This window comes from Coenobita brevimanus, chromosome 21, assembly GCF_032717465.1.
Source record: "Coenobita brevimanus isolate Jiangsu-jjx chromosome 21, ASM3271746v2, whole genome shotgun sequence".
Lineage (NCBI taxonomy): Eukaryota > Metazoa > Arthropoda > Malacostraca > Decapoda > Coenobitidae > Coenobita > Coenobita brevimanus.
Genome location: NC_136974.1, coordinates 36,595,146 through 36,622,404, shown reverse-complemented (window position 1 = coordinate 36,622,404; position 27,259 = coordinate 36,595,146). Strand labels below are relative to the sequence as shown.

The 27,259-nt window shown below is 41.5% G+C and overlaps 1 protein-coding gene and 1 non-coding gene across 2 annotated transcripts in view; one reads left to right on the top strand and one right to left on the bottom strand.

Moving 5' to 3' along the window:
• The window catches only part of LOC145392213 (calpain-D-like), a 64,708-nt gene that overhangs the window by 12,968 nt on the left and 24,481 nt on the right, over positions 1–27,259 (top strand). The window contains exons 4-7 of the mRNA XM_080266664.1: positions 11,636–13,706; positions 20,422–20,614; positions 21,667–21,779; positions 24,171–24,404. Coding sequence (XP_080122790.1) covers positions 11,636–13,706; positions 20,422–20,614; positions 21,667–21,779; positions 24,171–24,404 — 2,611 coding nt within the window. The remainder of the gene's footprint in view (positions 1–11,635; positions 13,707–20,421; positions 20,615–21,666; positions 21,780–24,170; positions 24,405–27,259) is intronic.
• LOC145392330 (5S ribosomal RNA) lies at positions 23,164–23,282 on the bottom strand. Its single transcript, XR_013895983.1, has one exon. It is a non-coding gene; the product is annotated as a 5S ribosomal RNA (ribosomal RNA).

Sequence of the window (27,259 nt, the reverse complement as noted above, 5' to 3'; positions counted from 1 at the left end):
TGTGGATGTGACTGCAATGTCTGGGACCTCAGGCACCTTGAAAGTCAGAAATCCAGTCTGCATTTTCTCAGGTTCTGTTTTATGAAAAAAGCCAACATTCCATGCAATGTTTTCTAGCTCAGTCAAGTTGTGTAATACAGTACACCTATATAATGAAAGTCTCTGCCATAGTGTCTACAGTACCTAAATAGTGCACTACAGTCGTTCTATTTTATGAAGACAGTTTGGGTGGGGCGATTTGGGACCTCACACTGTTAGCTCTGTTGTCACATCGCCGCCGACACATGTGTAATTATTTGTGTTCACCTCTCTCTCTCTCTCACTCTCCTATTTTAAGCTAGTAACTACTTATAAATGAATTTTAAACACTCTGTATAGATGTAATTCAATAAAAAAGCTATAGTATAGTATAAATCTTATAAGACTTGTCAGCGTTGCTTTTGCGATGTTGTCAGGTGGTGACACGAGGGACAGCCCTGCGTGAGCGGGTCATACTCGGTCAGTCTCCCGCCATGGAAGCTATAAAAAAAAAACGCACGTATAGACTTTTACCTCAGGGGTGGTGTTGAAAAAAAGTCGAAAACAAGAGAGAAAATAAAGAAAATAATATTAGTAGTAATTAATATAAATATGAGAGAGAGCTAGAGAGAGAGAGAGAGAGAGCACGTGTGTGGCGACGATGTGACAACAGAGCTAACAGACTGAGGTCCCAGAGCGCCCCACCCAAACTGCCTTCATAAAATAGAACGACTGTAGAACATAATCACCCTTTCCCATCCTGCAGTTGGGGTTTGTAAGTCTGAACCATCTCATTGGTTGCTGCCTGAATTTACCTTGAAATGAAAAAAACACATTAGCTAGTTGTTTTCAGTTGTAAAATATGTTCACAACAGTTATTATCACCATTTCATGGAATTTATATCCTGGTCACAGTTATCCCATTCAGCCATGATTCATTTGCCCTGTTGGTGCATATATGGGACTGCAGACTATATTCTTATAAATTCACTTGATTGGCATAACATACCTTTATGACGATTTTGAGGCATGCAGACAACTTTATTCATTGAACAAGAAACCTTAGCATTTCCAGGAAAAATTGTAGTAAAATTTGATGACAAAAATTGTGCATTAATAAGAATACATAGTAATCATGTATCATGATAAAATTTAGGAATTACTGTATGTAGAGCACTGAGTAGTGAATAAATTCCAGTTGGTTATACTGTATTTCAGTAAGTACTATACACAGTACTTTGGAAGACATTTGTATGATAGACACTTTCAGGTAGTTACCATGGACTTGGTGCGATTACCTTGCTGCATGTTACTGTATTAAATAGGTCCAGTTTTCGGCTGTTACAGAGCTAGAGTTACTGATGACCTTATAGGTGAAGATGGTTTCCTCCATAATTCACCCATAATGTCATCGGTATTGTAGCTCTGTAATGGTTGAAATTGGACTCAGATTGACAACATTTTTGCTCAGATTAGCCTGAAAGTAATTCCTGCAGTTAACATATCTCTTGGGACATCCTGCATAGCGTATTCTTTGCTGTTTATTTCTCATCTAATGTTCTAATTGTAAATTTATAGTCTGTTCACCCTTTATCATTGCTAAACCCACCCTTTTTCCTGTGCCTTAGAATCTTCTCTAATGCTTTGCATCTGCTTTATAACTACCCTAAACTACCCCACCATACACCATCTCTGGTGATCTTAGCAGAATGATCCCGTTGAGATTCTTACGGTGTTCCATATTATCTTTCCCTTTGTATAAAGGAACTCTTAACCCCTACTCCCCAGGGGACACCATCAGATGCTGAGAGGAGCTTCCTGAGGTCATGGGACATGAGGAATTTTCTCCCCAAGGGAGTGGCATTTTGTGATCCAGTCGTCAGTAATCACTGTCACATGCACACCTCCCAGAGCTAACTCACTCAGGTCTCATTATCGTGAAGGGAGGACATGCTTATTTTTCTTGCACAGCATCTGTTTTGGGGCTGTTGCTCATTGCAATGTGCATTATGAGGATTTTTTTTCCATAGCATTTTCAAGAAACCTAGCTACCATTTTGCTTTGCTGCCTACATAAGAAAGGAAAGATTGAACTTCTTTAAAAAAATCTATCTATCTCTCACATCTATTGCCAGATGCCTTAGTCCCGTAAGGGGTGGCACAAATAAATTGCTTCCATGTCGCCGTCTCCAGTGCCACTTAACTGCCCTGCTCCCAGCTCAAACCCCCCTCTCTCATATACATCTCAACTCCATCTCTCTATCTCACCCTCGGCCTCCCCCTCCTTCTCCCCCCCTCCTCCTCACTTGCATACATTCTCCTCATTAGTCTCGCTCTCCATCTTCTCCTTATGGCCAAACCTCCTCAGGGTATCTCTCCTAACACTTTCTGCCACATCCACACCACAGCACTCCTTCACTTCCCATTTGTCAGTCTGTCTCTCCATGCAACTCCACATGCTCCTCTCAAATAACTCATTTCCACTGCTCTCACTCTTGACTTGTGTCCTTCCAACAAGGTCCAAGCTTCACATCTATACATTAGGGTTGGTATCACAATATTGTCATGCTGTGAATTTTTTACTTCCATGTGTATAAAAGGAAGGGTGATGCCCCTGGAAAGAGGAAATTATAGGGGTCAAGCTTTTAGATCAGATAATGAAGGTAATGGAGAGAGTTTTAGAAGGTATGATTAGAGAAAGAGTTAATATAAATGAGATGCAGTTTGAGTTTATACCAGGTAGGGGGACCACTGATGCCGTATTCATTGTTCGACAGCTTCAGGAAAAATATATTGGTAAGAAAAGGGATCTGTATTTTGTTTTTGTCGATTTAGAAAAGGCCATTGACAGAGTCCCTAGAGAGGTGGTGAAGTGGGCAATGAGAAAGCTTGGCTTGGAGGAGTGGCTGGTTGGGGTGGTTATGGCTATGTATGTGCGTGCTTGCACCCAGGCAAGAGTGAATGGAGATTTGAGTGATGTGTTTTCTGTGAACGTTGGTGTGCATCAGGGGTCAGTTTTGAGTCCCATGTTGTTTATCATGGTACAGTACTTGAAGCCCTCTCACGTGACTTCAGAAACGGACTCCCGTGGGAGATGTTGTATGCTGATGATTGGTGATGATTGCAGTGAACGAAAGCAAGGCGGAGGAAAGGTTTAGGAAGTGGAGAGATGATATGGGACACAAGGGCTTAAGGGTAAATGCAGATAAAACAAAAGCGATGATATCTAGGGTCGGTGGCGTTACTGTCAAAGATGAGGGAAACTGGCCATATGCAGTTTGCCACAAGGACATGGGAAGTAATTCCATCTTGTGTGGTGTTTGTGATAAATGGGTGCACAAGAGATGTAATGGTATCAGAGGTAGACCGCGGGATAATGCTGATTTTATGTGTGCGGCGTGTCGGGGAGAGCAGATGGAGATTGTCAGGCGTGAAAGGATTGAACTTGCTGTTGAATCTTTGAGTGTGTGGAAGAGTTTTGTTATCTGGGAGACATGTTGTGTGCTGGAGGTGGGGCTGGAGCTAGCTCTGTGGCTAGGGTGAGAAGTGGTTGGAAGAAGTTTAGGGAGGTCTTGCCTTTCCTGACATTGAGAGGACTCTCCCTAAGTGCTAAGGGGTCTTTGTATGCAGCATGTGTTAGGAGAGTAATGCTGTATGGTAGTGAGACCAGGGCAGTAATGGAGGAGGATATTCGCAGGCTCAGACGTACAGAAATGACAATGATTAGGTTGATGTGTAGTGTGTCCCTGCGTCCAAGGTCTGCGGGGGCTGGGTTACAGTGGAAGAGTTGAGGGGTAGGATGGGACTGGAGTGTATTGGTGTTGTGATGAGGAGAGGTAGATTGAGATGGTGTGGGCATGTGGAGAGGATGGGGGATGATAATTGGGTGAGGTAGGTGAGAAGTGTTATTATTGAGGGTGGGGTTATGAGGGGTAGACCGAGAAAGACATGGGACGAGGTCATTAAGTGTGACCTCAGAGTTAAGGGACTGAACAGGGAGGCTGCAATAGATCGTGCAGCATGGAGAGCCGCCATTAGGTGACTAAGGCCCAACACATGCAAGCATGTTGGAGCCTTTAAAAACGAAACTGTGCTCACTTCCCTGTTCCTTATCACTGCTTTCACTGAACCAGTAACCTTCCTTCCCTTTTGTACCTTTTCAAGCACTTCACCCTGTATACTTCTGTCCTTACTCATCACACTACCTTAGTACTTAAATGCACTCACATTTTCCTTTTCCTCCTCACCCAACCTCACTGTACATTCAGTGACTTACTTCTCTCAAAGACCATAACTTTACTCTTCTCTACATTCACCTTTAGATTCCGTTTCTTACACACACTCCCAAACTCATTCACCAAGCCGTGAAGTTCCCCTTTGTCTTCACTCAACAATATGGTATCATCTGCAAACAACAGTACAGGGAGTTTCCAAAAACTGCCTTCTCTTACAAGGGTCACTCCAACATCAACTACCCTACCATGTATCTCTTTTTTTTTTTTACCCCATCCACATAGATTGAACAACCATGGGGACATGACACATCCCTGTTTCAATCCAGCATTCAGATACAAAAAATCCACTCAGTTCACTATCCTCTTCACGACATTGAACAACTTCGCATTTACTTCATATATCCTTAAAACTTTGCACATTCCTTGTCTATCCACCCTGTCATGCTTTCTCCAAATCCATGAAGGCCTCATACATCTCTCCCTTCTCTAGAAAAACTTTTCCACTAAAAACCTAAGAATTATCTGATCTACACAACCTCTTCCCTTTGTAAAGCCTCCCTGTTCTTCTCCAACTAATTCCTCTGTTATTTCCCTAACTTGGTCAATAAGTATCTTACCATATACCATTCCCATTACGCTAAGAAGATAAATGCCCTTATGATTACCACACACTTCTTTTTCCCCTTTTCCTTTGTACAGAGGAATAATTATACTTAACTTCCAGTCCTCTGGGACTCTACCTACCTCCCAGGCCAGTCTGCACATCTGCCATATCCATTCTGCTACTATCTCTCCCCCATGCTCCAGCTTTTCACTACACACTCCATCAACTCCTAGGGCTTTCCCCATTTTGGCTTTCTTCATTGCTTCCACTACTTTCATCCCACTGATTCCTTCTTGTCTTCTCACCTCCCTCCTCCTCCCAGCCATTCCCCAGTCACTTTATACTCTCGTTACTTTCATTCTCTATGTTCAACAGTTCCTTAAAGTGTTCTCTCCATCTGCTCACTTTTTCTCCTTTCTCCACTAGCAATGTATCATTTTAATGTTTCACTCTGCGACTTACTTCTTTATCACCCTGTCTAACTCTCTTTACCTCTTTCCGGAACATTTTCTTACATTCCCTCCACTTTACACTTAAATTCTTTTGAAATTCTTCATCCACTCTCTTCATTCTCTAACTAATCTCTTCACCTCTCTCTTCCTTTCTATATATAACTCTCTCTTCTTTCTTTCAACTTCATAAATAAACAAATAAAAAACTTTCTTTCTCAAAATAATTGCAAGTTAAAGATGAGTTTTTACATTCCTGGGTTAGAAGGACTGACCACATCTCATGGCTGGGGCTTAGGGTGTAACATCTTTCCTTTAGTTTACTGTTGCTTTCCCTTTTATCTTGTGCTGTTCTGAACAGTGTGTATTGTGTTGATTGCCTTCTCACCACCATGCCTTAACTTTTCTTCATTAATGTCATTGCATGTTGTCGTACACAACTTTTGCTTATTTGTTATCATTATTTCCTCATTACTAATTGGTCCCTGTACTGTTGGTCTGCTGCCTCCTTCATTCATGCCCCAACAAAAAACTACCAATGTTGCTTTTTCTTAAGTGCTACTGCCAGAGTTAAAAAAAAAAAAAAAAAGATTGTCACCAGTTTTATAGCACATGGTTAGTGAGTTCTGAATCTTCATCTTTAAAGTATCAGTTGCAGTAATATATTGTATGTGTTTGATCATAGTTTTCAGCAAAGAAAAAAAAAAGTAACCATATGACAGATATGCTGTACAGTAAATTTGCTATCAGGGGATACCTTGGCATTTGACAGTTGGTGAGTGTATCGAGGCTGGTTTTGTGGTTTGAAGTACTGTATTGTTTACCATAAAAGATGTAAGTTTTTTGTTCCATCCTGAATTGATCACAATAGTTTGGAATAGCCTTGGGGGAAAAAAAAAAAAAGTAAATGCAAGACATAATTTGGCTTGATAGGTAACATGTTCAGTGATGGTACAACAGGTGAAGCTGGTGGCCCAAGCATATCCCTCCAAACACTGTACACAGTGGGCTCAAGGATTATCTTATCTTGGGACAAGGGAAGTGCTGTACTGTACTGATATGATAACAAACCTTGCCATCCATCTTCATTTCCTTTTATTGCCCCTTGTTGGTTGGAAGAGACACGGGACTAGGTTGCTTAGTCATGACATTTAACATGCAGGTGACTAGTTGCCCATCTGTGAGTTTCATTTTGTGAACAAGAGATCCCAACCATTTATTGAATGTAGACCAGGGGTCGGCAACCCTTGATAGACAGGGGGCCAGAACTGCTCTGTTACTTAGCTCGTGGGCCAGATGTTTTGAACTATTAAAGACCCCCCCCCCTTCCAGTATTAATAATGATAATTAAGAATACACATTAATAAGAATAACATTAAGTATATGCCCTAAAATTATACTGGAAACAATTTCTCCAAAATTAATGCATAGAAACAAGAATACTGTAACTCTAATTGAAATATCACTGTGTGTAGTAGAAATGTTCAAAGTTTTTCCAAAAAATTGTACTGAATGCAGTTTTTATAAAATTAATTCATTAGAAACAAAAGAAATAACTTTCATTAAAATAATTATCACCGTGTAATATAAATATTAATAAAGTGTATTCCAGTGTAGTCATACTGCCACCATATAGGTAATGAGAGTCAGTGTGATATTCGATGCTGTTTCTCAGGCATACTGGCTTTTCACTTACTGAGTAAACAAAAAATGGGAATATTTTCGTAAATTTGTGGAGCATACTGGCCGGCTGGTCAGGTTAGATTTACAGGCTGTGCCAGGCCTGTGGGCCGTAGGTTGCCGACCCCTGACTTAGACCCTTGAGGGCCATTATGATAGGAGTGCCTTAACCCATTAGACTACCAGGTATCTGTTTTTTGGTTACCTTATGTGGTTACCCAGTGCAATAAATGGTTTCCAGGGTTAGAGGAACACCATTTAATTACTCAGGAAAAGTCAGCAGCTTTAGTCTGACTTGCATTGTAAGGAAACTGATAAAAGTGCTGAAGCAGTGATGCTGCTTTCAAATAACAAGAGAATAATAGACTGTAAGTGCACTATTGTTCTGTACTTGTGTAAAACTTATTTGCCATTAAGTCATCACATTTTGTTTTGAAATAACACTAGAACCACTTATCTAGAGCACTAGGTGAAGTAAGTGTGTTTGTTAATTAATGTGGACTTACAAGAGGTGTTTGCATTTTGAATAATTCGGCAGACCTGTTATTTCACCAGAGCTAAACTCCCAATTATGCCAAAGTACAGTAAAATGGTTCACTTGTTTTACTGCTGTATTGTTGGGAAATTTGAGAGAACAGGAGTGTGGATGGTGCTATGAAGGCCCAGAAACAGAGGTCATTGTGACAACTGTAAGAGGATTGCATAAAGATTTTTAGTAAAAAAAAAAAAAAAAAGTTATGCATGTACAGGAGGTGGGGCTGGTGCTAGCTCAGTGGCTAGGGTAAGCAGTGGGTGGAGGAAGTTCAGTAAGCTATTGCCTCTCCTGACATTGAGAGGGCTTTCCCTCAGTGCTAAGGGATCCCTGTATGCGGCATGTGTTAGGGTGTAAAGCTGTATGGTACTGAAACCTGGGCTGTAAAGGGAGAGCATAGTTGTTGGCTCAGACATACAGAAATTACAGTGATTAGATGGGTGTTTAGTGCATCCTTCAATATGAGGCCTAGGGGGACAATGTTTACAATTGAAGAGTTGAGAGGCGGGATGGGACTGGAGTGTATTGGTGCTGTGATGAGAAGGGCAGATTGAGATGGTTTAGGCATGTGGAGAGGGTGGAGGATGACAGGTGCAAAAAGTGAGAAGTGAGAACACTGGGGGCAGAGTTGTGAGACACAGACTGAAAAAGACCTGGGATGAGATCATAGAGTGTGAACTCAGGGATAAAGGACAACAAGGAGGCTGTTAGAGATCGAGCTGTGTGGAGAGCCGCCATTAGGTTACCAAGGCCGTCGCATGCAAGCATGTTGGAGCCTACATAAACGATATGATACAGTTAACATATAGGTGTGGCTATGATGAGGTATGAAATTAAAAATCACAAGTAATAGCAGTAGAAATGAGGTTACTGAGGAATATGTAAGTGTGGCTATGATAAGATGTGATTTGTGAAAGATACTGAGTAAGAAAATCTGTGGGCACCAGAGTCAAAGACAGTGTTATAGGTGGTGTGAAGGTGGATGGATATGGTAAACGAGTTTGGGCAAGTGAGGTACAGGGGCCAAAGAGGCTAGGGTATTGATGGGTTAAGAAGATTTTGTTCGGAGAAGTGTAACCCCCCCCCCCCAAACCGTTGACGTGGTAGGTGGGGGCGGTCACCATCCCCTCATTTGATGTAGTGCTGCTCTTGAGTGACTGCCCTTTCTTCCCTTCCTTCTTTTCTTCTTTCCTCTTCTTTCTTTCATTCTTTTCTTCTTTCCTGTTCCTTCTATGTGTGTGTGACTATACACTGAGTGACAAGCCAAATGGTTCCTTGTTCACAAGGAAACTGTTATCTCTGCTGGGTGGTAAACGTATGTATAACCAAACTGTGGCGCCTGGTGGTTTGGTGAATCATTAAGGCGCTTCAGCTGGATTTAGCCTATGTCGGTTTATATCCAAGGGATAGTTGGGATGCTCACATAATGCCACTTAGGGATGAGTGAGGGTGGTCACTCTCATTTTAAATGTCAGTACCAACTTGCCTAGCCCTGGGCTCCTATGCCTCTCATGGGGTAACACAGGATTAGATTATGTATGTATGTATGTATGGAAAGATCACAACAAATGACTTGTTCTAGAATTGTATGTTTTTAATCAAGCTCTTCTATATATGATTTCTTCTTTGATTTCATGCAGAATCAGATCATCATTAATGGTTTGTGAAAGTGAGTTTTACAGACCATGAACTATAGAGTTTGCATACAAATACTGTTTCGAAGGTTTATTTTCAAATGTTTTAGATATACAGTATTTTGTGGATGTAGGCAGTATTTACAGGTTGTCCCTATGACCTGGAGTCCTGGATACTACCAAGGTATCTTACTGTGCATATCTTTAGAGTAATGTGTTATGGTATTTGGCAATATTAGAATATTCTAAGTATGTTTATGGAAGACATGTAGCTAGTTTTTGTTCCAAATGACAAAAATACCATACCTCATTATTCCCTACATAGTATAAAGTGCATAGTAATATTTACTTATAGTGCTGTGAATAGAAAACAATAAGTGTTTTGTAGAATGCTAATGCTGCTTTTTCCAGAATTTTGTTTATTGCATTGTGTGCCTAGAAGGAAGAGTGACCTGTATATTGGAGAAGTGTATAGAAGGTTGCCTGACTTGTACTGGGAAAAGTGAGGGTTAGCTGTCAGATTTTTTTGGTAGGTGGGGGCAACCACCATCCTCATGCTCAGTGTAGTGCTGCCTTCAGATGACTCTGCACTGAATGACAAACCAAATGGTTTTCTGTAACCCAGGAAACCATGTACATCATTGGGTGGTAACCATGTAACCAAATTACACCTGGTGGTTTAGTGGGCTGTCGCTCCATTTGGATGGGGTCCATAAGTGTTTGTATCTGATGGATAGTTGGGGTTAACTGCCTGCGTCATGCCACTAGGGTAAGCAAGGCCAGTCACCCATACCTTAAATATCGGAACTAAATAGTGTATCTCTGGATCCCTATGCTCTTGTTGGGGCGAAAAAGCATTGGTTGATGGATGGGTGGATGGATATAATACCTGTATTTAAAATCCAGTTCAAGGAATGCAGATGATAGTTGCTGGTTGTGAATGGGATATTTGCAGAATGATTCAGAGTGCTGTGATTGATGGTGAGCTGCAAGGCATATGAGTAATGTGGTGGTTGTTGAGTGGGAAGGTGACTCAAAGTGTGATATGCGGGTGAATGGAAAGAGACTTAAATAAGTAGAAGGTTTTAAATATCTTGTTGAATTAAAAGAGAGGTAAACATGCAAAGGAAATAGAGTATCTGCTGCCATGATATGAAGCATAGGTCTGAGTATAGAGGCTAAAGGAGAACTGCATGAAAATGTGTTTGTACCTGCATTTATGTATAGTATGAATTTAAAAGCAAAGAATGAGAGGAATAAAAGGATGTCTGTCAAAACATATTTATGAGCTGCATAATGTGGATAGGATAAGAAATGAGAGACTAGTGAAAGATGTGCAGCAAGAAAGTTTGTATATGTACTTGTAGTTATTCAATCCTTATTGTCCCATTTTGGAGTGTATGAGTCTAAGGGTAGGCTACTCATTTCAGACAGGTAAGGGGAGAGTGACTAGTCACTTGTCTCTAAGTGGCATTTATTTAAGTCATAAACCCCATCGATGCTATGGATGTAAACCCTTTTGAGCCATATCCAGTTGGAGCACCTTAACCCATTTGACCACCAGGCATCCATTTACTGGCATAGAATATTATGTCCTGGGTTATAAAAAACCATATGGTTTGTCATTCAGAACAGAGTCACTTGCAGATGGTACTACATCAAGTGAATGAATGATAGATGCCCCCACCCACTACCTTGATATTCATACAAGCATAGATGGAGTGTACTTTTCTAGTATGGTCATGTGGAGAGCTTGTATATGAATAGGATGTAGCTGTAAAGGAAACAAGCACAGCAAAATCTGTGCAGCCTTTCTTCGCAATAGGAGACTGATGAAGTCTAATGACTCTCAGCAAATTCAACGTACAATGGCTAGCCATAAAATGATTTCCAAACAGTATTATAGGTAGTCCTATAGTCATTTTCTGTAACACTTGTGGACACTCCTGGCTGCAAGGTGGTGGTTTCAGTTAGAGTCTCCTCCTCCTCCTCCTCCTCCTCCTCCTCCACAAGAGATATCATGCCTCACCCATTCTGTGGAGTGAGAAAAATGTGGAGATAATTTATGCCTTTCATATGGAGCCAAGATTCTGAAAGACTGAATGGTTTTGTGGCTCATACTCACAGAACATGTTGTTGATAGTTTTGTTTTTTCACATTTGTGTGTTCTCTTTCTCTGGATCCTTCCTCACTCAGTCTTTTTATCTGAGAATAAGAATTGGGATGTTGATGAAAATTGTGATAAATTATTCTCTGTTAGTGACCAGTTTGATTTGCATTGTAGTTTTGTGAAGACTAACTTAGTCTCTTTAAGCTAAGATTATTGTATTTTTTAAAAATTGGAATAATAGAATCCAGTATATTAGTCAACAGTTGTATTTCTGTGAAGTCTTATGCACAGAGGTATTTAGGTAACCTACTGAGTAATCAGATAAGCACCAAGAGTCTTATCATAGTTATCTCATCTGACTAATATCCAAACAGGTTCCTGAATGTATGTCATGCGAGTGAGTGCATCATCTGTGGGTGTGGTGCAGAAAAAGGGCATAAGCTTCCCCTAGTTCCCCGGGAGATCCTAAGCCCGGTAGCAGACGACAATGGCCCCTCCACCCGGCAGGCGCTCACCAGGGTCTTCGCGGAGGCAGCAAGCATGAGCTCCAACAGCCTGGTCTCCAAGGCTGTCAAGCTCAGTTGGAAGTGTAAGCAGTGTCGACATTACAACTCGGCACACAGTTCAACATGTTCCTCCTGCATTAAGCTGGTTGGTAGTGGTGGCGGTGGCAACACAACCAGTCTGACCCTGGGGTGCAGCGGACAGATCGACAACGGAGCAGCTATAACCCCAGTTGAAGAGGTGGAAGGATCACTTATGGTAGAAAATAGTTTGTATTTCCTCGGGAACAACACATCGGCGCTAACATCCTCAGATGCTGAATGCAACCGCTCACCCAAGAGGCAGATTTCACATCCCCATGGACGAGCCAAGTTAAGCAGGTCTGAGGACAAGCCTCTCTTTATACCTAGTTCTGTGGCAGACAGGGTTAGCGATCAAGGCTGTGGTAACTTGTCTGTGGAACTTGATGCTAACAAGAATTACAGTGTATGTAACAGTAATGATAATGAGGAAGTGGAAACTTGGGCATGTAAAAGGTGCACGCTTAGGAACCCTAGTGAGTTTGAGTATTGTGAGGTTTGTGATGCCCCAAGAAAGCCAAACATCCCCACAACTTTGCCCAAGAAAACTAAGAAGAGTGTTTCCAGTAGTGACGTAGAGAATGGTAACAGTGAACCTAGTCAGGAAACGACTGCTAAAAGCTCAACAAAAAAAGCACTTAGAAAATCTGTGAGTGATGCCACAAACTTGAATATTGCTGAATCCCTTGCAAAATTCATGGCCAGTCGGTTGTCATCACCCACAGAAGCCAGTATGGCCAGGCCAGGTGAAGGGCGAGGTGAGAGTGTAAGCGTGGCAGGGCCGGTGGTGGACTTGACACGTGCTGCCAGCCAGGAGGAATACACCTTGAATGAAGCTGATATGTGGGCATGTTCATTGTGCTCCTTTGCATACAATCCCTCCTGGTCAGATGCTTGTGATATGTGTAGTAGTGTGAGACAGCGGCAGATGAGTCCCAAAACTAAGGAGGTCCTTAACCAGGGACTTGACCAAGATTTCCAACTGCTCACCACTGACCTCAAGGAAGAAGGAGACTCCCCAGACCAGAGCTGGACTTGTATAAAGTGTACGTTAGTGAATTCTGGTTCAGAAAATGCATGTAAGGTTTGTGGAGGCTCCCGACTTAAGAGCATCTGCTATGTTGATGACGCGACTCTCAAGCGTGGAGAGTGCTGGACTTGTGTTGTATGCACCTTAAAGAATCCCATATTCGCACGACGGTGCAAGGCATGTAAAGCAAAAGTTGATGGAACCGGTGGCACAAGGGACAAACTAAACTCCAACAATGAAGTGAAACCAAAGGATTCACGCCCCAAGTCAGAACATATCAGTACTCCTGGGTGGAGCGTGGCAGCCCAGAAATCCCCAAGCCTGCAACGTATGAGTCTGATGGACACCAGTGAGGGCAGACAATCCCAGCACACGGATAATCAAAACAGTGCTCAGAGCAGTGACATACCTGCTGTTCCTCCCAGGGGCAATGGAGCCATACCAAAGTCTCACTCAGTATCAGGGGGTCATGTCCCAATCCCTGTAACTAATTCTGAACCCCGACCACAATCTTCAGTTCCCAGCTCTCCAGTGTCTCGGCCCCGGGAAACAGCAGTAGAAACCACAGCCACCACCACTGCTGTTAGTCCCACTCTAGCCATGGCACAGTCTACCTCCTCTTGGAACTGTAGTGCTTGTACATTCAACAACAGTGCTAGCGCAATGTCATGCGCGATGTGTGGCTCCTCGCCCACTGTAGGTGATGTGAAGGTTAGCTGGCCTGGGGATGGTACCTACCGTGGCCAGTCTGAACTCATGGATGTCCTGAGGGAAATGGAAGTTCAGGATGCACTTAACCGATGGACAAGGATTGTCCAGTACTGCAAGGTGGTAAGTACACCATTAGGTAGTATGTTGCTTGGTCATCCTTTGCTGGTAACTTTAAGAATGGTTGAACTTCCTGTACTTGCCATAGGCTTATTGTACTGTGTTTCTGGATCAGATTTTATAATTTGAGGGGAAAAGTTGGTTACCAGTACCTGTATGTGCCAAAGCATAACTGAATATAACAACATTTGTCAGTTTGAAAATACTGTAGGCTTATAACTAAGTGAAGAGACATATTTTCATTGCGATTGACTGAATGGACAAGCATTGTGGCAGTTACCTGTATGATTCCTGACATTTATAGCATTGACTAAATGGTAAACTGCAGAGACATAAAGGAAGTGTATAGTACAGAATCTTAGTACGGTAGTTAGCTAGTGGTTAGAGTAGATGAAACTAATTCAGCTTATTGATTTCACCACTTCACTGTTGTGTGGTATGTTGTGAGTGGTGATGAACATCATCCATGTAATTTGATATGTTGCTGTCTACTTCTTCAACTTTATCCTTCTTATTCTGTCCCCCCCCCCCCCCAGTTCCTATTTCTGCTCTCCCCCCTGCGCTTTCTAACATTCTTCTTTTCACTTCAGGTAGCTGCACACTGAGTGACATTCCTATTGGTTTCCTGTAGCCCAGGAAACCTCTTACAGTAAAAGTCCTGTAAACCAAATGGTGGGGGACCGAGGGTCTTTTGGACTACTGTACTGTTTTTTTTTTTTTTTTTTTTCGAGGGACCTCTGAATACATTAGAAATATCAGTATGTTCACTCACGATCACTAATTTCTGCCCAGGGGTGCGCCCTTCCTACCCATGTGTACCCAGGGAGGAGGGAAGGGGGGATGAAATGAGCTCCACCCACCTCTACCCCAGCTCCCAACCCTCCCCCATACCCCTACCCAACCCCCCACCCCACCTGTCATTCTTAACTGGCAGTTACATCTCATGTTGAGTTCATGCTTAGCACTGTTGGTCCCACTGCTAATACAAACATAGAAGACTAGGATATTGTAAAAGTATATAATATAACTATCAACACGCTGCAGCAAGAAATTAATCCATTATGATGTTGACAGCAGAACAAAAACGTTAACAATGGCTGCCTCGGGCCTCTTGTGTTGGGTGCACTGCTTTGCAAACACACACACACACACACACACACACACACACACACACACACACACACACACACATGCACACACGCACGCACGCGCCCAACGCATGAGGCCTGGGATGGCCATTGTTAACATTTTTGTTTTGCTGTCAATGTTATAATGTATTAATTTCTTGCTGCAGTTTGTTTGTAGTTATATGCGGTACTTTTTACATATCCTAGCCTTTTGTTTGTTAATCAGTAATGTGACTGAGTGTAAAGTATGAGGTTAGCCTGAGATGTAACTGCCAGTTAAGAATGATGAGTGGAGGGTTGGGTGGGGTAGGGGCATGGGGGAGGGTTGGGAGGTGGGGTAGAGGGTGGTGGAGCTCATTTCGTCCCCCCTCCCATTTGCCCTGGTTATATATTGGTACGAAGGGGGCATCACTGAGCAGAAATGAGTGATTGTGAGTGTACATGATCGTTAAATAAACACTTAAAATGATTTGAGTTATTGTTCTGCTCACCGGAAATGCATAGAAGTGTTGATGAATAATTGCAGGCAGGTACATCCAAGTCCAAGAGCAATTCCAAGCCACATAAATCCCTAGATAAAGCCGAGAAAAATTCGAAAAAGACCAGAAAAATGAGAAAAATTTCACCCTGACCAATTCGAAGTATTGGGATTTTCGGATACTGGTTGCCGGATTGGAGGTTTTTTACTGTACAATGGTTGGTAAACATATAACAGATGAATGGGGTGATGTGGAGCTTACTATGGTGCCGTTGTTAACTGGATGGAGAGATATAAGTGCAGAGTCCATCTGGGAACCAAACCACACTTTCCTGCACGCCTTGCTGTGGCAAGGCACTGTCTGCTGCAGGGGAGCATTGCTTTATTGCATGGAGTGGCCCTGCAGGGGAAGTTGCTTGCCTGTGGTTGATGGATCTGCTTGGCCAGTCAAAGTGGGGATCACTAACACCAGCAGCTGCTATGAGATCATTTGGTAGTTTACTCTTCCATTGGTAAAAAAGTTTCTTCAGTGTATGATAGCCCTCTGGTAGTAAGTGGGTTAATGAGGACATACCTGTATTTAGGGTTGCGAGAGGCAGACCGAAAAAGACCTGGGACAAGGCCATACACTTCATGTCATACTCAGGGATAAGGGACTGAATTGGGAGGCTGCCGGAGATCGAGCAACGTGGAGAGCTGCCATTAGGTAACCAAGGCTGATGCATGCAAGCATATTGGAGCCTTTATAAACAATATGAACGATACAAAGTTTCTTAAGTGTATGAGAGCCTTCTGGTATTATAGGGGTTAATGAAGACACATTTCTTCAGTGTATGAGAGCCTTCTGGTAGTAAAGAAGTTTAAGAAGACTGTACCATATATACCCGGTAACTCTTTCAGTTAAAAAAGTTTCTCTTAAACTGAACAAAATTGTCAGAAGATGAATACTGGTAGACTAAAATTCAAATGAGGTCCTTTGGCTGTAGGGGTTAACAGCAAGATTAAAGTAGGAAAGTGTCATTTTGTCACCTTTTTTGTAGTAGTACCCAGTAGTAGAAGAGTTGCTCTGGTCTGTCTGGCCAAGCAGACCTGTCAACCACAGGCAAGCAGTTGATCCTGCAGGGCCATGCCATGGAGTGTACCGTTGTTTCCATATAATGAATGGTGCTCCACCATAGCAAACTGGGAAGAACAATGAAGGTTTGGTTTCTGGATTGACTTGACATTTGCGTCTCTCCACCCAGTTAACTGGGGCACCATAGTAGGTCATCAACCAGTGCTATAAATGGTTTCCTGGACTATAGGAAACCTTTAGACTTGTCATTCAGTGTAGAGCCACCTGAAGTGGAGAAAAGAATAGTGCAATCAAAGGGCATGTAGCTATAATCTGAATCAGGTAAAATGGGGTAATTTCACCATGAATGGTTGTTTTTGCTAAATACAAACTGTCACATATGGAATACAGTATTGACTTTATTATTGCTTTAAGTATACATTCAGCCCTTCTGCTAAAGATAACCATAATTGTTTTTGTAAAAAAAAAATTGTCCATGCTACAGATTTTTTAGAAAAAAGTGTCCCGCAGCGAAATTACTGCGCCCAACAGGGTAATTTAGCCGCAGTCGTTTTAAAAAATGTATCTTCCTGTCATTAATCTAAGAAATAAAATGCTCAATGGCTTTTATTGTTAAAATACTGCACTACATATACACAATTGATTATAACTAGGCTTATGCAGCCCAGGTTACCACACAGTAGGGTCTCTGCCATGTAATGGGTGAACATTCTGTCGATGGCATCCATTACCTGTACTGTTTCACTGATAGAGAAGTGGCTGGCATGGTTGGAAGTTGGTTGGGGGGGACTCCATTAGGACACCAAAGATATCTGACACAAGTACCCAGCTCTCATCCACTTGCGCTGGCCACTGGAACACTGTCCTCAGTCCTGCAGAATCCGTGAAGTGCAGGCCCACGTTACCCATCTTTGTTCTGCTTCAGCCTGACCCATGTGTACCACTTCAGGTCATACGCAGTGGCTGCGAACTTCCCAGCTTTGTCATAGAGACTGTCTGCAGGCTGTAGGAATATAGGCCTACACATGGAAAATTTTTGAGAAACTTGTAGCCTTCCCAACCTCACAAACCAAGAAATCCTCCCCTACACAATTCGCTTAGCATTTGAAAGAAAAGCATTCCCAACCCAAGCACCTGAAAGGATAAAGGCACTCAAACACAGGTAGTTAAAATAATTAGCCTAGGCTACCTTAGTGGCAGCAGCAAGGCTGTCCTTGGTGTAGGACTTCACTTTCTTGCAAACGAATTTACGTTGCATTTTCTTCTGCTTGCTGGGTGACTCATGGGGTAGGCTGCCATTCGGATTCACCTCAAAATTTCAAATTATTTTTTAGTTATCTGAAACAGAGAGGAGAATCTTAATATGGCCTGAAACATGTAAATAACAGGTAGTTTAATTTTTTTTTTCTTTTCAGTTTTTATTGATGCAGAAAATGCTGAAAATTTTCAGTACCGGTAGTTTCATTTCTCAAACGCTATTATTTAGCACAACGGATCAAAACTTCACATGGCCTTATTAGGTCGGCATTCTTCTAAAAGCTAAGCCCAACAGAAGCTGAATCCATGCAACAGTTTCAGAGCTATGGGCCATTGAATTGGAGTTATTGGCATCGCAGTGAAATTACCCCGCGGCGAAATTATCCCGTTGTACCCTAAGGTTATTTAGAAGTAGCCATAAACTGTGTAAACTCATACTGAAATTTGCAGTAGTTCTAACTTCAGTTCTAGAGGGCTCATATGATCTAAATAATATTGTTTGGAAGTAACCATAAACTGTGTTAAATATTGTCTGTATGCTGCATTGCAACATATCTAGTTGAATTAAAAATGGCAGGATGGGAAGACAATTACAGTATCATTGTGTAAAAGCATTTGTTAGTGAAAACCATGGAAGCCTGATCATGGAGATCATTTTCATTCATTTATTGCCAGACGCCATGTATCCCAAACGGGGTGGCCAAGGGCTTAAGAGTTAATTGTTTTACAGGGAGGGGCACTAATCCTCCACCAACCCCACTTGACACGTAGGGATGCCAACAGCATCTGGTGTTCCCAGGCGGTCACCCATCCAAGTACTAACCAGACACAAGTCAACCTTTGAAATGTGGATGGTGAAAGATGTGAATCATAAATGAAGGTAGACTAAGTGATAAAATTAAGCTTTAGCATCCATGTTAGATCACATAGGTGGACAGCAAATTGGTATTTATACTTTTTTTTTTTTTTTTTTTTAAGGCAAAGATGCACATGATGCCTGGCTGAATGCAACGTGTCCAAATAATTTCTTTGCCAAAGCAAGTTTCTCCCTCAGATATATGTTGTCAGTTATCAGTGCTGACAGGTAAAGAGATTGTGTAGTAATGTTGCATTCAGCCAATCATCTCCAGCCTGTCAAGTGCATCTTCGCCTTGATTAAAAAAAAAAAAATAAATAAATAAATGAGTATAGGTAGTGCAGTGCAGTGCAAAGTGGATGTTGTGATGTTGCTCCAGAGGTTTCTTTTCAAACTGAATAATATAAAATCATATGGTAGGGGCAAGAATAAAATATAAAGTCATTATTATGGGCAAGTGGTTATTAGAGATAGTTTCTAACTGTCACTTATGATAGGTCTTCCGTAGAGCACATAGAATTGACTGGTGGTAGCATGAATGTAAGATATGACTGTACTGAAGGGTTAATAGTACTGGTAACAGAAGTACAGTACAGTATATTGTGGTAATTTGATCATAATGGACACTGAGAATGAGACAGTAATAACATACCATATGATGGGGTATTATCATATTGGTGGGGGTAATGTTGGCACATTTTTCAAAATTCAGAAAAAGAACACTTTCCAGATTTCCCCCCCCCCCCCTCATACTGGCTGTGTTCCTTATAATGATAGGTTTAGTTTGGAATCAGCTTTGAGTTCATTATGTTGCATATTGTTGACTTGACAAAAAGAATATGAGAGACATACCAAAGACTGAAAATTGTGCTGAGAAACAAGTTTGTGTGTGGCACTTGGACAGCCCACTTGGATCAAACCTGTGAACCCCATGCGTTCTGTGGATTCAGTAAGGTAACTTTTATCCATAAACAGTCAGCTTACAGCTGGTAATACAGTATTTAGACTTTCTGGCCTTTCTCCAAGGTTGGGTAATATTGGCATACCTGTTGGGGTAATAACTGCATCAGTTTAAATAATATATTTCTGCGAGTAGGGGTAAAATAAGTGCTGATGAGTGATTATTACTAATTTGTAAACTTGTATAGCCTACATACCGGTAAAGAGAGGACAAAGAGTTATGTTGAAGATGATCCGGCAGTTGCTGAATGAACAAATGAGTCAGATGAGATATCAGTTATATCGGTAGCAGTCTCTGAAGTCCACAGCCAAGAAGATGGCTGTGATACCAGTAGCAAAGGGGATGAGACAGGGACAATGGAGAGTGAAAACTGCATGGTGACCACAGATTTGGAGTTAAAGTTTGCGCTGACATTAAATTATGGGCATTATGCGCTGACGTTATTCAACTACAGCGAGCGCCATGAATCCTACTCACTACACGGGTAGATTTGGAAGACCTATGAGGTAGATGACAAGCACATAGTGAAATAAAAGATTGCAGAGACAAATAGCGAAGAGGATGGTATCTTAGATATAAGGAGTCAAGTCGACCACTACTTTACTGACAGACGTTGTATTGTGAGAAAGCTGAGGCTGTATTCTTTCATTAAGAGTGGGAAAGTGTTGTTATATAATGACTTTGGGTCACTGATTATTTGGTGAAGATGAAAAAAAAAAAAAAATGCTAATTGATTTACTACCAATTAATGTGCTGATTATTGTTAGAGAAAGTGTTTAGCTTTTAAGGAAGGATGATTTAAAACACTGAAGCTGTGAAGTTGCTGATCAGCATATTTCTTATTACATTAGCTATGTAGGCTGTACCAGTACTGTGTTAATACTGTTCCTATAGTTCATATTGGGATATGAGAAGGGATATCCTGCAAGACATACATTTTAACAATTTCCCCTACCCTCCACAGAACCAACATCCCTTTGTGGATGATTCCTTCCCACCTGTTCCCAAGTCCCTGTTCTTCACAACTGCTTCAGGGGAGAAGTGTGAGTCCCGGGTGACCCAGTGGTTGCGGCCCCACCAAATACTCACAGACTCGGATTCACGTGCCATCAAGTGGGCTGTCTTCAGAACTCCCCTACCATCAGATATCTCACAGGGTATGTTTATTTCTATATTGAGTATTTTGAGCTATATGGTTTCTTTATGCTTTGTTTAGAAGAGTGTCCAAGTCTTTATATGTGTTCCTTTTTAATGCAAAAAGAAAGAACCAAATGCAGGAAACCTGCAAAAAGTTGTTCATTCCAGAGAAAATTAAGCAAAAGAGAGTTGAAATCAAGATCCATTAATTTGCAGATGTCTGGATACATTTATTTGAAAAGGCAGGAAAAGGCAGAAAGAAATACCTGTCTTTTTTTGCCCATTATGCTGATGTTTTATTCCCACTTGGGATTCCCCCACAGAGGATAAACATAATGAATTCTCCAAGTTGCTGTGTGTTAATGCTTCTTTCATTCTCTCTGATACTGTCCTTATCCATCATACTCTCTTGTTTATAGATTTACAGTCTTCTGTTATACTAGAGGCCTTGCTGTTCCAGAGATGCAGTGCTTGTACCATATTTTCAAACAGTACCTTTGTCAGTTTTATCTGCTGCATTTGTCTGTATGTCCATAGTACTGACATACTGACAGTCTGTACAGTTTTTAGGTAAAATACCTGTACTGTACTACAAAAACAGGTACGGTAGTTTCTGTGTACTCGTGATTGTATGTTTCCTGCCTGAGAGTGATGATGGATTGGTAAGTAGCCACACCATTTTCACTCTGAGGCAGGAAACATTCAACCACAAGTACACCGAGTCAAAATTGAAGCTGAGATTCTCAAGTTGTTACAAGTCTTATTACACATCTCATTTTTTTTTTTTTTTCCCCACAACAGCTTCCTGCTGCAGTTGGAAAGGAGAGTACTGTAATTAGCTGGTTTGAGTGCTTGGTTTAGTCTCGAGTTCATAGAAAACATCAGCCAACCCCAGTACAGGAATTCCTTGAGAGGAAGCATGACATCACTTTTATGTATGAATACTGTACAGAAACAGGTACTTGCAGCCATGATAAGATTTGTTCTTAGTTGTGAAGATGGGTGTCTAAATATAATAAATACATATAATTGTGTAACTATAACATCTTGTTTTATAAAATGTATGTTACAGGTGTGTTGGGTAATTGCTGGTTGCTGAGTGCCCTGGCAGTTCTGGCTGAGAGAGATGACCTAGTGAAGAAGATTATGGTTACTAGAGAATTCTGTCCAGAAGGAGTCTACCAGGTAGGTCAGTGTGTGTGTGTGTGTGTGTGTGTGTGCACACATGCACATGCATATGTGTGTGCATGCTTGCATGCGTTCATGCATGCATCTTGTTAATATGAACATTAACATAAATTAAAGCAGTACCTTAAAGCACTGGCTTTTATCCATCAGTGGGCCACTGTACTGTCCACTTACTGAATTCATTTATCTCCCTTTAAGTATCTTTCCCAAGTTGTCCAAAAAGTTAAAAATGGTAAAGCAGCAGTAAGAAACAAAGTAATGTTCATAAAGTCCAGCTTTGTATGTTTGCAACTGTTTGAACATAATATACACTTTTTAGGTACTGTTTTGACAATCAGTTCTGCCTTCAAATTTAAAGTTCTGCCTTCAAATTTCACTTTTTAGTATCTGCATTCACGATTTCAATAGCCTTACCAAAATAAGAATCTCATCAAATTCTTCAGTTTTCTCACTTCTTTATCTGCATTCATGGGTCCAATTAGCCCATTCAGAACAATCTATATCTGTATAGCCAGATACCTTAATCCTGGAGAGGGTGACATGGAGAAAGTTGCCTTCACCTCTCTGTGTCCTTTGCCATCAGACAACCATCCTTCCATCCTATACCACTCCCACCCATATACAGTAGTCTTCATACAACACGAGATGGGTTATGCAGAACCTCGTGCAAAATCAAATTCGCGCTAAAATGTGACATATATTTACATGTAAAATAGGGGGTTAGGTTCTAGGAGCCACATACTTTTTGTTGAAAATATATGATAGATAGATTATTACAAATATGTCTGCCTTAAGACACCCAAGACTGTGTGTTTAGATACGATCTCACCGACTGGACACTTCAGTGCATACTGCATTCAAACCTAACCTAACTGATTAGTTTTGCTCCCTAATACTCCCCATAAAAATTTTAATAACCAAGGATTGCCTCTAAGCCTCTTGAAAGTCCTCATTACCAATCAAGCAAATAACTTCAGACCTAATCAACACGTGAATAATGTCCACGCAGCATCAGGCATATTTTACCAGGAATCACTTTCAGCGCTATAAAAAAAAAAAAAAATGCTGTGTGAAACTGTTTTTGAAAGCCATTAATCATCAACAATAAAGAGAAAAAAAAAATGCTATATAGAAGTCGTCAGCATGGAGTGATTGCGTGTTTCTCACTTCTCAAATACACATGAATGCTGTAATCATGAATAATAAGCAAGTCAGGCAAGCAGTATAATTTGTATGACGGTATAACTCACAAGAACTGAACTCATTCATTCATTCATTGCCAGATGCCATGTATCCCAAGTGGGGTGGCCAAGGGCTTAGAGTTAATTGTTTTACAGGGAGGGGCACTAATCCTCCACCAACCCCACTTGACACGTAGGGATGCCAACAGCATCTGGTGTTCCCAGGCGGTTACCCATCCAAGTACTAACCAGACCCAACGTTGCTTAACTTCGCTGATCGGATGGGAAGCGGTGTACTCAACGTGGTATGGCCGTTAGTAATTAGCTTACCTAACGATGTATTTCAGCATGTAGTGTCTTCACATAGTGTAAGATTTGAATTTTCTTGATGAAAGACCGTCAGTTCATAACAAACATTGGGCACAAAGCCCCCCTTTGTTTTTTTTTTCCACACCTGTCGCATAAAGGCAAAAACATGAATTTTACTGCTCTTTCATTATTAACTTTTTTTTTCCAGCAAAGAAAACTATCTACATGGTAAACACACATGACTCATATCTGTCTGACCGTTTGCATTTAAGCTCCCACACCACATGCCACTTCGTCTAACAATTTTACATTTTCATTTAGAATAAATGCTTCTCTTGTGTTCATAGCACTTTCAGGGTGTTTAGGCATAACTAGTTACTTTGGAACCATATACTCAGAGTTCTGAGAGGAAATGAGGAGCAAGGAAATAAGCAAATAAACCTCTCATCACAGCGACCGTCTACACAACACTGAGGCAGGCTGTGGCAGGTGGTGTGGGATGTTGGTCACGTGGGTCAGGTTGGGTCAAGGAAGCCAATCAGTGACTGACAAAAGCATAACACACGAGTTGTATCTGGAAATCCAATACCTAAACTCACCCATTTCCCACTGTTTCACCAGCACAGTTGAGTGGTATTACCGTGCTATTAAGTAATTATGGGAGAAATTAATTGCCCGTGTAATTGTAAGATCATTGTTCCCTTTTGCCTTAAATCACGACTCTACTGTAGCTTTCCACCCGGATCCTTTCACATCATCCTTGGTCTTCCTTTCTTTCCCTTCATCTTTTCCTCAGTCTTTTGCTCCATCTGTCTCCCTTCACCTCATTATAGGTCTCCTTCTTCTCCTCTCCCCTTGCACCTCACTCTATTCTTAAGAATGTTCATCTATGCTTCAGGTGCGACTATGCAAAGCCGGGCGGTGGGTGACGGTGCTAGTTGATGACCTACTTCCTTGTGATCGGCACGGACGCCTGGTGTACTCACAAGCCAAGCGCCGGCAGCTGTGGGTCCCGCTTATTGAGAAGGCAGTAGCAAAGGTTCATGGGTGTTATGAGGCATTGGTGTCAGGTCGAGCCATTGAAGGTCTGGCCACACTCACTGGTGCTCCCTGTGAAAGCCTTCCATTGCAGGTACCAGCACTGTGATCATGTCTAGGCAGTTTGTATTATAAAAGAGCTGTATGTTGCTAAGTATTATGAACTTTTACTTTACATATACGTAGTTAGTTGGATTGATTATACAGTACAGGCAAACCCTGATTTACGATACCCCTTGATGCGATACCCTGGAATAGCGATGGGGGTAGAAATACCACCCTACCCTGCCTATTGTAGGCCTACCCCAGGTTTTGCAATGGGGGTTAATTTTATTTACTGGTTTTGATGATAATTTAGACTTAAATTTTGTGTTTAGGTTGATTCATAAACTGTTTTTAGACTTAGATTAATGTGTTTTAGTCAGGTGGAATGAACAGTCATTTGGGGTACGGATTCTCTCCTATCAGACGAGGTACAAAACAGTGTGGACAGCAAGGCGACTCAACAAATAATATTTTGTGCTTCCTTCTGCCTGTGGGTAACTCTACACTGAGTGACAAGCCAAATGGTTTGCTGTACACCAGAAAACCATTTACTACACTGGGTGTTAACCATATAACCAAATTTTGGCTCCTGGTGGTTTAGTGGGTAATAAAGGTGGTCCAATCGGATTGAGCTGATGAAGGTTTATATCAAAGGGGTGATTGGGGTTTATTGCTCACATAATGCCACTCAGGGATGAGTGAGGCTGGACACTCATCTTAAATGCCAGGACCAACTTTCCTAGCCCCGGGCTCCTACGGTCCTCATGGGGCAACGTAGGATTAGATGATGGATGGATGTGACCATTGAACTGTCATCTAACCTATCATTGTTAAACATCTTGAATCCAACAACTTAATTAGTGATAGACAATATGGTTTTTGCCACGAAAGATCCACCATTGACATACTCAATCTCTTAACTCATACCATCCATCAATCAATTGATCTTTTTGGCGAAACTCATGCAATAGCTCTTGATATCTCTAAAGCTTTCAACAGAGTATGGCACTGTTCCCTGCTGTCCAAACTCCCTTGCTATGGACTAACGTCTTTTGTTCCTTTGATTTCTTCATATCTTAGTGACAGGAAAATAAGAGTAAAAGTAGATGATGTATATTCCAAGTTTCACTTAATTAACGCCGGCGTGCCCCAGGGATCAGTTCTGGCGCCAACCCTATTTCTGGTTCATATTAATGATCTCTTATCTGTCACCCACAATCCCATTCACTCATATGCAGATGACTCAACACTACATAGTTCATTCACACTCAGACATCCATTTACAAAGTCTAATATCTCTACCTCTCAACTCAGTACAGCCATCTCCATAAATCAAGATCTGTCTACAGTCAGTGAATGGGGACAAAACAACCTTGTCTCTTTTAATGCTAGTAAAACTAAATATATACAGTTTACAAATAGACAGATATTGCCAGATTCATACATTACCATCAGTGCTACTAATATTCCCATCTCCAAAAGTATTGAAATTCTTGGTGTCTCACTTAACAGTGCCCTCAGCTGGACCTCTCATGTCAGATCACTTGCTAAAACCGCCTCAAAGAAACTTGGATTATTGTACAGAGTCCGTAACTTCTTCGCCGATGAGCAGTTAGCTATAATTTATAAGAGTCATGTGCGCTCTCAGCTTGAATGTTGCTCACCCTTGTGGAATGGTTGTGGAGAGGTTGCATTAAGACAACTAGACAAACTTCAGAACAAAGCTGTTAGAATCATTAACAACCCTGCCATTACAAATAAACTACCTCCCCTGCAAGTAAGAAGGAATGTTGCCTCCCTTGCATTATTTTGCAGATATTTTTTTGGCAAATGACCAGAGGAAGTTGCGTCCATGGTGCCACCTTTCCATGCCTTCCCTCGTGCTACACAGACATCTGGTAGCGCTCATGACTGGAATGTCACCCAGCCATATTGCAGAACCTCTGCCTATCAGAATTCTTTCATTCCCCGAACTGCATCTCTCTGGAACTCGCTTCCCCAGAGTTGTTTCCCTCCAAATTTCAACCCACAACTGTTCAAGTCTAACTGTTACAGATATTTTATGAACTGAGGACACCAGTAATCTGGTGTATGGATTATTTTTTTTTACTCATTTGTTTGTCCTTCCTCCGTTCTGTTATTTATAAAAAAAAATAATAATAATCTATCTATCTATCTATTGCCAGACGCCTCAATCCCGTTTGGGGTGGCCACAAACAAATCGCCTCCAAGTCGCCCTGTCCCCCGCCATTTCACTGCCCTGCTCCCAACTCACACCCCCCTCTCTCATATACCTCTCCACCCCATCCCTCCATCTCATCCTCGGCCTCCCCCTCCCTCTTCCCCCTTCCACCTCACTCACATACACTCTCTTCGTCAGTCTTTCACCCTCCATCCTCTCCACATGGCCAAACCACCTCAGTGTGTTCCTCATAACGCTTCCTATCACATCCACATCCACACCACAACGCTCCTTTATATCCTCATTCGTCAGCCTGTCTCTCCACGTGACTCCACAGGCTCCTCTTAAATAACTCATTTCCACGGCTCTCACTCTTGACTTGTGTCCTTCCAACAATGTCCTTCCAACAATTTTAAATATTAATAGTTGTGAAAACCTTAGAGAGTAAATATTTCATGCATTGATGAAAACTGTGACATTATTGAATCATGTGTTTATATTTGGGCTGTTCAAGGAAAAATGCTTTGAAAATAGAAAGGAATTTCTGCATAAATGTTGGAAAATAAGAGAAGAAAATAAAGGAGCTCAGCAACCAGAACAGTGGCTAAAACGACATAATGAGGCGCCTTTGATCAGGCTATCCCGATCGCATCATCAATCGATAAATCATGTGTTTACATTCTGGCTGTTCAAGGAAAAACACTTTGAAAATACAAAGGAAA